Source organism: Mandrillus leucophaeus, unplaced genomic scaffold (genome assembly GCF_000951045.1).
Source record: "Mandrillus leucophaeus isolate KB7577 unplaced genomic scaffold, Mleu.le_1.0 Scaffold523, whole genome shotgun sequence".
Lineage (NCBI taxonomy): Eukaryota > Metazoa > Chordata > Mammalia > Primates > Cercopithecidae > Mandrillus > Mandrillus leucophaeus.
This window is the reverse complement of record NW_012105620.1, coordinates 216,132-226,993: the sequence shown is the minus strand read 5'-3', so window position 1 is coordinate 226,993 and position 10,862 is coordinate 216,132. Positions and strand designations below refer to the sequence as shown.

Sequence of the window (10,862 nt, the reverse complement as noted above, 5' to 3'; positions counted from 1 at the left end):
CTTCCTTTCTCTCTCTCTCTCTCTCTTTCCCTCCCTCCCCCCAACCCCCTGCCTTTCTTTCTTTCTTTTTGACAGAGTCTTGCTCAATCACCCAGGCTGGAGTGCAGTAGTGAAATCATAACTCACTGTAGCCTTTAACTCCTGGGCTCAAATTATCCTCCCACTTCACCTTCTCAAGTAGCTGGGTAGGTGTGCTAGTACACCCAGCTAATTTAAATATATATATACATACATATATATATACACATACATATATATGTGTGTATATATATAGTGGAGGCTGGGTCTTGCTATGTTGCCCAGGCTGGTCTCAAACTCCTGGGCTCGAAAGATCCTCTTACCTTAGCCTCCCAAAGCATTGGGATTATAAGCATGAGCCACCATGCCCAGCCTGTTTCTTTATCCTATTTAAAAGCCTTTGGTCTCTTACCCTTCCAAAAACTGTGATTCTTGAAATTTTACCTCCAGAATTTCCTTCCCTAGAGGGCTTTATGATGCCCCAAATCTCACATTGGTTGGCCAGCTCAAAAAAGCCCTATAGGTCATCTTGCAGATGGCCCAAACATGACAGACCCTGGCCCCCGTCCTCTTTGGTCTGAAACATTAACATTTGGGGAAGGTAGAAAGTGAAAGTGCAGGAGGCACCATGGCCTTCTGGAGGACACTATCACTGACAAGCCTCTGCTGACTAGTCTCTGGAACCCCCCTCCCGACCCAACCATCTAAGAAGAGCTCTGATCAGGGTCAGCTTGCTGGTGTGTCCTCGAGTCATTGGCAACATATATGGCACACGTATGTTGAAACAGTGGGGCACAAAAACAGAAGAGGGACCACATGGTCCTTTCTAGGATGGAAGCCTGGGAGTGAGGAACAGAAGTCAGGTGGGGAATGCAGAGAAGAGGAGGAGGAAAGAGGACCTGAGAGAAGAAAGTGAGAGAAGGAGTAGAAAATGGGGGGACAAGGCAATAAACAGGAAAGGAAAAGGGCAGATGGAGAAAAAAAGAGTGAAAAGGTGGGGAAGAAGAAGGAGGAGAGGAGGGAGATGCCAGAATTCCTTCGTGTACCTCCAGAATTCCCAGGAAATGCTCACGATGTTAGCTCACATTTGCTGAAGTCCAGGCAAGTTCAAAATCCTGTTGAAAATGGAGCAAGTGTCCTGCTTTGCCAGATGACATTCCAATTACCTCAGGGTTGGAGGCTCCCGCACCATCGCCCACTCCCTCCACACCTGCAGGCTATGGGACTCCCTGGGTTGCCAAGGCTCCACCTCCACATGGGACAACAGCCAGAGATGCCGGGGAATCCTAGAGAATCAATCCCAGATGCTGTACTGTCTTTCTCAGCCATCAAGAATGAAAACAAGTGATTTTGGCAACACATTTTTAGGGGAGGAAAGCCAACAACCGCACACGCCCACATGTGGTCTTAGCTACATAGCAGTGGTGAAGGGCCAAGTAGGGCAGCTTGTGAAGTAGAGAAGATGGGTTTCAGTGCCCACCTCCTCCCCACCACTTGGTGGGTCTGGTCTTTTTTTTTCCCCCTCCCACCTTCAAGAGGAAAGAGCTCGCTAAGAATTTGAGTTGGTTAAAAAAGAATGTACTAAAATGCTCTAAAATTAAATAATAGTGATAGTTGCAGGACTGAACATACTATTAATAAAAGCCATTGAACTCACACTGAAACAGTTAATTTTATGCAATGTGAATTGTATCTCAATTTTTATTATTATTTAAAAAAGAATATTTTATTTAAAAAAGAATTGGGGCTGTAATGTCACACCTGTAATCCTAGCACTTTGAGAGGCCATGGTGAGGGGATCACTTGAGGTCAGGAGTTCGAGACCAGCTTGGACAACATGGCAAAACCCTGTCTCTACTAAAAGTACAAAAATTAGTCGGGCATGGTGGTGCACGCCTGTAATCCCAGCTACTCGGGAGGCTGAGGCAGGAGGATCGCTGGAATCCAAGAGGTGGAGGTTGCAGTGAGCCAAGATCAGGCCACTGCACTCCAGCCTGGGTGACAGAGCAAGACCCTGTCTCAAAATAAATAAATAAATAAATATAATAAAATAAAAAAGAAAATGGGTCGTCTTTAGAAATAAAAGGCTCCTGGTCATTAGGAAGATTCTAGCTGACCTTTTATGCCAAGGCAAGTGTGAAGGAAATTCCTGAACTGGGAAGGCACTGGGACAAAGTGCCTGCTAAAGTCCCACTTGTAAGTCCTGGACTTACATTCAGGCATTCCGTTCCATCTATGTGTGTAATCAGTAACAGAAAGGGAAGCCCTATAAATTCTGGGAAATACTCACCATGCTGTCTTCTAGGCAAATACTGGTGAGTGGGCCCAAGTTCAAGGCAGAAAATAAGAGTTTAGCTTAAAGTCCTCAGGATTCCACCTTAAACTTCTCGCCAAGCGTTTGGGACTGGTAGGGCAGCCCTCTTAGCTAGGATGCGTGGCTGGGGTGCCTGGTCCAGGGAAGCTGGCTCCCTTCTCAGAGGGAGAGGCATGGAAATAAAAGACTAGGGCATAGGGTGTTCTCCAACCCTTGGATACTCCAGGCAAGAGATGACTCAGGGCCAGACCAGACTTGGGATGGGCTCAGAGGGAATGTGTCAGCTTTTTAGCCCTTACTCCTCTACACGAATAGGATGGAGGGAAAGAAACAGGCAGAAGGAAATAAGGGTGGCTTGTTTACATTGTCTTGGGCATTCTTCTAGTTTAGCCTCATGGAATTAGTCGAAATTTAGTAAATCCCCTCTTCTGGCACTTGAAGGGTTAATATCACAGCCAAGGATGTGTTATTCATCCCTGGAGGGTAATTACCTCATTGTAGTTTAGTATCTAATAGTTAGCCTTACTCCCCACCCTCACCCCCACTGCTTCTCACTGTCTCAATGCCTTTCTTTTTCTTTGTTATTGGCAATAAATTTTGTTTTTGGGTTCAGAAGGCAAGAGGAGCCCCAGTCCTAGAGAAAACACTTGGCTACAACATATGGTACTTTCCAGAAAACAACACTAACCTCACAGAGACAGTGAACACCACTAACCAGCAGCTTGAACTGCATCTGGGAGGCGAGAGCTATTGGGTGTCTATGATTTCTTATAATTCTCTTGGGAAGTCTCCAGTGACCACCCTGAGGATTCCAGCCATTCAGGAAAAGTGTAAGTAGAGCATCAGCTTCTTCCTTAGGTGCCTGGTCCCATCGACTGGCCAAGGAGCAGTCCCTGGGCTCTCAAGGGTGGCTGTTTCTCTTGAGTCAAAACGAAAATGGAGTGGGGCCTTTTATGTGGTGGTGAAGCAGTGAGAATTTGCTGGTAATTAATGAACCACTTGAAGTCATGTTCCTTTGGAACAAAGCCTGTGTTAAAAATCAGAAACCTTATAAATTACAGAATAGAAAGCCATACGCCTAGAAGTTCTGTGTGCAGCTTTGATTTGTTCTGGTCTGGGTGAATGTAAGCTGGGTCGAGTCCTGTGAAACTGTCCTCTTTGTCACATCTGTCCTCCATGACCGAAGCTGCTCTTGAACTCTTCTCCCCACAGATGGGGACTCACCACATCCCCATCCTTGGTTTAATGCTTGCTGTCCTGTTTTCTTCCTTTTCCCCTTCCATTTGTCACTGTGAAAAAATTCTAGTGTTTATACTTGCCAATAAATTGTTCATTACACTTTTGGTTGAGTAGTTTTTGACGTATTACTGCTCCCAGGCAAACTCATATTTATCCTGTTTTGGAATAAAAAAACTTTCATTCAAAGAATTGCAGACAATAGATTTCCTCTTTTTCTCTCTTATTTTTCTCTTTCAAACAGTGCTATCCCTTATTCTATAAATTATTTATTTTACGACCTTTTTCTTCCTCAATAGGATGTAAGCGTCGTGAGGGCAGGGATTTTTTGTCGATTTTTCCTTTCTTTTTTTTAACCTAATTCCCAACACTTAAAATAGCATGGAGCTATTTTAATCTTGGCTTCTTCAGGCCAGGATTTGTGGGCAAGTCATTTAAAAAAAAAACAAAAACGCCTCCAGGGAGATGAGAAAAGGAAGCTGCGGAAGCAGGCCAGGACACGGCAGAGGCTGAGACGAAGGTGGGCTTTCAGGGCTGCCAAAACAAAGCACTGCAGACTGGGGGGCTTCAAACAACAGAACTTTATTGTCTCATGGTCCTGGAGGCCAGAAGTCCCAAGTCAAGGTGGTGGCTGGCCATGCTCCCTAAAGTCTCTAGGGGAGAATCCTTCCTTACCCCTTCCAGCTTGTAGTGGCCCCAGGTATTCATCAGCTTGTGGTAGCTCCAGTAAGTCCCATAAATCCAATCTTTGCTTCAGTCTTCACATGGCTAGCTTCTTGTGTGTCTCTGTTTCCATGCCCAGATTCCTCTTTTCTTATAAAGGGCCCGCTGTCTTAACTAATTACATCTGCAGTGGCCTATTTCCAAATATGGTCACATTCTGTGGCACTGGGGATATACTTTGGGGGGATACAATTCAACCCATACAGGTACAATCTGAGATAAAAGCCCCAGGGAGGGGAGTTCCCACTGGATCTTGCAGGGGACTCTAGAGTGTAAATGACGTCTCATAGTCATCGCAGTCAAGCAAAACACATGCACACAGTAGGAAGGAAGCTGAGTGGGTCTGGGTGGAGCACCAACATTGGCTGCTAGAAGAGTCTAGTTACATCTCCAAGGCTCCAGCAGGGACTTTCAGCCAGGACTGGCTGGGGAGGCTTCCAGGTGGTGAGCAGGGGAAGGCTGGAAGGAGAAACTCAGAGCCCTAGGGTTAGGTGGGGTCGATCTCCAGGCTCTGTGCTTCTTGCCCCGGCCTCTGCTCCTTCTGTGGCTTCACATTTCCTCCATGCCTCAGTTGTCCTTCTCGGAGTTACCTTTTCAGGTTGACAAATTACCTGGCCTTGCTGCTAGGACTAGCCCCTGGAGTGTCTCATAAGGGCCCTGTTTGGGAAAAGGATCCGTCTACTGTGGCTTACAAGAACAAGACTCATAAATATACACACAGCCTGCTGGGGTTTGTTGCCAAGGAACAGCAGGATGCAGGACCCCCGGTCCCCACCCCAGATTCCTACATGTGGCCTTGGCTTCCAGCTTCAAAAGGCTTTTGGGGGTTTTTTTTGCAGGACACTTTTGTGCCTGCATTCAGGATCATCTCTGACATTCATTGAAACACTCTTCCCAGCTGGGCACAGTGGCTCATGCCTGAAATCCCAGCACTTTGGGAGACCGACTGAGTTGGGCAGATCACTTGAGGTCAGGAGTTTGAGACCAGTCTGGCCAACATGGTGAAACCCCATCTCTACTAAAAATACAAAAAATTAGCCAGGTGTGTTAGCATGCACCTATAGTCCCAGCTACTCAGGAGGCTGAGGCACAAGAATCACTTGAACCCAGGAGGTGGAGGTTGCAGTGAGCCAAGATCACACCACTGCACTCCAACCTGGGTGACAGGGCGAGATTCTGCCTCAAAAAAAAAAAAGAAAAAGAAAGAAAAAGAAACGCCCTTCCCATGGATTCCAGTTTTGCAGGCTGAGGAGTGCTACGCTGGTGAGGATTGGGTGAGGGGAGAGCATGCCCTGGAATTTCTGAGCCCCGCCCAGTTTGTACCTTCCACTTTCTGCCTCGCTACACCTCCAGTAGTTCTCTTCTTTTCTGTGTGTTCGAACATTTTCAATAAGATCTCTCTCTGATTCAGATTAAGTTCCAGATATTGGATTGGAAGCCACACACTCAAATTTTTTATTAAATAAATCCTTGTGACCTGTTTCCAGATTATTTTAGCCAGTCCCGCAGAAAATGTTGCCATTTATGTATTGATCCATACTGGGTAATTTGGATGGCAGTGTCTTTATCTTTCTGGTACAAACGCAATACTTGCTGCCTTGAGGATAGGAATTCATTTCCAGCTTGTGTAGAACCAGACTATACAGTGAAAGCGTGAAGCCATCTCCCTGGTATGATTTTAGGGTCTCCATCTCCCAGCCTCCCAGCCACACAATTCCCAGAGCCTGAAATTCTACCTTTGGAGATTCTCTGTCTCAGGTTTCCTTTCTGTTTGACTTGCAGAGACGCCTGTGGAAGGTAAGTCTTTTTAGCCATCAACTCTCTAGTGAGATTCTTTTCTGCAAACAGGTTAATTTGGGGTAGGTAAAGGAAGATTAAGAAGCCACTTACTCCTCAAAGGTGTTGTGTAAGGAAAAAGGATGCAATAAGATGAGGGAAAAGAGCGCCATCCGGGGAGGCTGCCATGGAGATCCTGAACTTTGGCCTTGTTTTACAGTTGAGGCAATGAGGATGCCAATGTGGTTGTTGCATTTGGGGAAGGAGGTGGGTAGCTATGAAGCAGTCCTTTTCTCTCCTTTCAGCATTTCGGTGCATTGAGGTCGTGCAGGCCTGCCTTGCTGAGGACTGGCTAGTGGTGAAGTGGCAAAGCTCTGCTCTAGACGTGAACACTTGGATGATTGAATGGTTTCCGGACATGGACTCAGAGCACCCCACTCTTGCCTGGGAATCTGTGTCTCAGGCCACGAACTGGACGATCCAGCAAGGTAGCCAGGGAGGAACCCACAGGTTCCCTCAGTGCAGGGTTTAGTTTCATTTTCATCCAGTTTTAGATCTTTAACTTTGACTTCAAAGCTGTTAGTGTGGTTAATAGCATTTGGCAAGCTTGTGCAAGCTTAATGAAGTGACACGCTTCTTGGTATTTCCAAGGTGAGGCTGGCACAGAAAGCTGTGGGTGACAAGCAGACCAGGTATCTGACCGGTCCTCAGGTGGAAAACACCATCTTAACACCCACCATCAGAGAGCCCTTCCCGGACAGCTGGGTCATCCCACGGGTAACTCCAGAGTGTGGATCCCAGCTGGCCTACCTAGGATACTTCCTTCAGTTCTGGTTGCCTATTTAAGAGTTAGGCCACCTTCCCAGGTGATTGTTACCAGAATAGCCTTCTTTTCAGGAAAGTCCATGCCCTATGTAAGATACGCGAGTGAGGCTTTACTCTTTATTTTTAATTTTGTTTGAATTTTTATTTTCTAGAGACAGGGTCTTGCTTGGTTGCCAAGGATGGAGTGCAGTGGCACGATCATAGCTCACTGTAACCTCAAACTCCTGGGCTCAAGTGATCCTCTTGCCTCAGCCTCCCTAATGAGGCTTTACCCTTTTAATCCTGTCACTACAATCATTTCTTAATGCTTCAAACATCCATATTAAGAATAATACACACGCAGGGATGCAGGCAAGTAGAGGAGATAGAATTCGAAGTGTTTGAGATCCACAGGGTGATGATATGTTGTTCTAGGACTTAATTAGGCAGCGTGTTCAGCGATCCTGTGGATCTCTCTGCTGCAACAGTATTTGGTCAGAACAGACCTGGGGATTCCCTGCCTCCAAAAAAGGAAAAGCTAAAAAGTTAAATTTTAAAATAAGAATTAATTAGAAAACCTGAGAAAAGCAATAGATATTAGAGACCATTCAACCTAACCTATTTATTTTCCAGAGGTGGAAACTGTAGAGAAATTGAATATCTTCCGTAAGTGTTTGGCCATAACTCAGTCTAGTATTCTTTCCACTCTGCCATGCTCTGCACTTACGCTTTTTTTTTCTTTCTTTTTTACAGATAAATTAAAACCTTTCTGGTGCTATAACATCTCTGTGTATCCAATGTTGCACGACAAAGTTGGCGAGCCATATTCCATCCAGGCTTATGCCAAAGAAGGCAGTATGTATGGACAAGGCCCTGTGGGGAAAAGGAAACAGTGGGACCTGTCCAACATGTGAATAAGGCTGCAAGTGCCTGTAGCTCATTCCGAGCCATCTTAGGGCTCATTTGTGCTTCATCTTGTAGTGGGCTCTGAATGTTATGAACTTGCTGAATTCTGAAGCTGGGGTAGACATTAGAGATCATTGAGTCCAATCCCCTCATTTCACAAATGGAAAATTAAAGCTCAGAGAGGTGAAATAACTTGCCCAAAGTCACAAATAAACAGTGCAAATAGAGCTGCTACCAGCAATAACACTGAATTAAGACCACATCAGGGAGCCTACAGAGTTCATCCTAAGCTAGGATGTTAAAAAATTATTTTTAATTATGTAGCAATAAGCAAGGGCTTTACTGGTGAATTGCTCAAGCTTTACTTTTATCTTTTTGGAAGTTCATGTCTTCCAGATTCAACATTGGAAAATATCTTCTGCCACTCAGAGGTAGCTTATGGATCCATATTCTTCAACTGTTTGATAATAACTACACTTTACAGATATGAATGAAAAAGCTGGGTACCAAATTGGAGTGAGCCATCTATAAGAAAGGACTTTTTCAAGTGGTCTTGATGCCACTTCTCTTCTTGCTTAAGAGAGATGGCTCTAGAAAATAATTTTCCCAAACAAGCTGATTCATCAGTTCCTTACCGAACCCTCGCCCCTCGCCTCCCGCACTGTGGTCTGGTCTGAGTACTGGCCAGAGCCTTTGTAGGGGGAACGATCTCCTGGAGTGTGGTCAGTGATTATTATTTATCCCCCGTCCCTTCCAGTTCCATCAAAAGGTCCTGAGACCAAGGTGGAGAACATTGGCGTGAAGACGGTCACGATCACATGGAAAGAGATTCCCAAGAGTGAGAGAAAGGGTATCATCTGCAACTACACCATCTTTTACCAAGCTGAAGGCGGAAAAGGATTCTGTAAGCGCACCCGTAGCCAAGTGGGAAAAAACCCCAAGCCCCAGATAGATGCTATGGATAAATCTGTCATAGGCATGGCTCTCCCACCTCATTGTGACCTGCAACCTGGCATGAGTCACTTAGCTTCTTTAAGTCTCTCTGAAAATGGGGCCAAGAGTACCTGCCTTTTGGGGTTTTGGGGATTAAATGAGAGTGAAGTGACAGTACCTGAGAGGACAGTCCTGTGGGAATGGAAGGAGTTGATATAATTTGTCCTGGTTGGGCCCTGCGTTGACCTCCCGGGAGCTCCCCGACCATCATTCCCAGGAATGGCGTGCCTGGCTTAAAAAGTGAGGAGGAACAGACCCTGTCACCATGACTTCTACTGCCCCTGCCAAATCATGCTTTTGTTCTTCAGTCCACTGTATCTCCTGACATCTTAAATACTGGGCAAGGCTTGGATTCTTGCTGAGGCTAAATAATTTTTTCTTATGGTAAAATACATGTAAAATATTTTTCCAGTTTAAACATTTGAAAGTATACAATTTAGTGGCTACTGTGAATTTAGGCTACTGTGAATAGGGCTACTATGAACAGATGTCTGCTACGAACATATGCTGCTATGTACAAATATCTGTTTGAGTTTGTGCTTTTCATTCTTTTGGGCATATACCTAGAAGCTGAATTGCTGGATCATACGGTAACTCTAGTTTAACTTATTGAGGAGCCACCAAACTGTTTTCCACAGTGACTACTCCACACTACACATTTCTTACTAGCAATGTATGAGGGTTTTCATTTCCCTGCATCCTTGTCAATACGTGTTATTTTTCATTTAAAAAAATTATTATGGCTGTCCTGGTAGGTATGTAGTGGTTATCTTGTTGACCTGCATTTCCCTACTGGCTAATAATGTTGGGCATTTTTTCATGTAGTTTTTGCCTATTTGTATGTTTTTTTTTTTTTTTTTTTTTGAGATGGAGTTTTGCTCTTGTTGCCCAGACTGGAGTGCAATGGCACGATCTTGACTCACCGCAACCTCCGCCTCCCAGGTTCAAGCAATTCTCCTGCCTCAGCCTCCCAAGTAGCTGGGATTCCAGGCATGCACCACCACGTCCAGCTAATTTTGTATTTTTAGTGGAGACGGGGTTTCCCCATGTTGGTCAAGCTGGTCTCAAACTCCCTACCTCGGGTGATCTGCCTGCTCCGGCCTCCCAAAATGCTGGGATCACAGGCGTGAGCCACTGCGCCCGGCCAGCCCATTTATATATCTTCTTTGGAGAAGTGTCTTTTTAATCTTTTTTCTTATGTTTAAATTGGGTTGTCTTTTCGTTATTGAGTTTATAAGAGTTCTTTATATATTTTAGATGTAAGTTATTTATCAGATATATGATTTGTAAATATTTTCTCCTGTTCTATGGGTTGTCTTTTCATTCTCGATATTATCTTTTGATGCACAAAAACTTTGAATTTTAGTGAAATCCAGCTTAACCTATTTTTTTCTTTTGCTGCTTGTGCTTTTGGCGTCATATCTAAGAAACCATTGTGAAATTCAAGGTCATGAAGATTTATCCTATGCTATCTACTAAGAGTTTTTATAGTTCTAGCTCTTATATTGAGCTCCTTGGTCCATCTTGATATTTAAGCAGGACATGAATAGGGGTCAGAATATGAGACAGCTGAGCTTGGAAGCACAGGTTCCAATGTTCTTATTTTGGTGCTACTGGGACACAGTTTTCAGTCTGGTTTGACTGTGGTGTTTGATCTCTGTATTTTTGCTTAGCCAAGACAGTCAACTCCAGCATCTTGCAGTATGGCCTGGAGTCCCTGAAACGAAAGACCTCTTACACTGTTCAGGTCATGGCCAGCACCAGTGCTGGGGGAATCAACGGGACCAGCATAAATTTCAAGACATTGTCATTCAGTGAGTATCTCCTTCAAGCCTTAAGTACCTCTCCCTCACGTTCACCTTATATCAGAGAGAAATGACATCTGCCAAAGGCTGGAGGAAGTCAAATGAAAGGGCAGTGCCTAGGTGAAAAGAGCCACCCTGCTCTCCGGCTCACCAACCTTCCGGGAAAGCACATAGGTGAGGAGATGGGAGGGAGAGAGCAAGCGAGTTGAGAGCTGAATTTGGAAATGCTGGTCATTTTGGTCGTTCCTCTTGGGCAGCCACAAATCATCTGGAGGAGGAGGTGTCAA

At 45.0% G+C, this 10,862-nt stretch overlaps 1 protein-coding gene across 1 annotated transcript in view; it reads left to right on the top strand.

Annotated features, from left to right (window-relative positions):
* The window catches only part of IL31RA (interleukin 31 receptor A), a 53,266-nt gene that overhangs the window by 36,025 nt on the left and 6,379 nt on the right, over positions 1–10,862 (top strand). Inside the window, exons 6-10 of the mRNA XM_011996746.1 lie at positions 2,946–3,162; positions 6,373–6,555; positions 7,625–7,726; positions 8,535–8,681; positions 10,444–10,584. Coding sequence (XP_011852136.1) covers positions 2,946–3,162; positions 6,373–6,555; positions 7,625–7,726; positions 8,535–8,681; positions 10,444–10,584 — 790 coding nt within the window. The remainder of the gene's footprint in view (positions 1–2,945; positions 3,163–6,372; positions 6,556–7,624; positions 7,727–8,534; positions 8,682–10,443; positions 10,585–10,862) is intronic.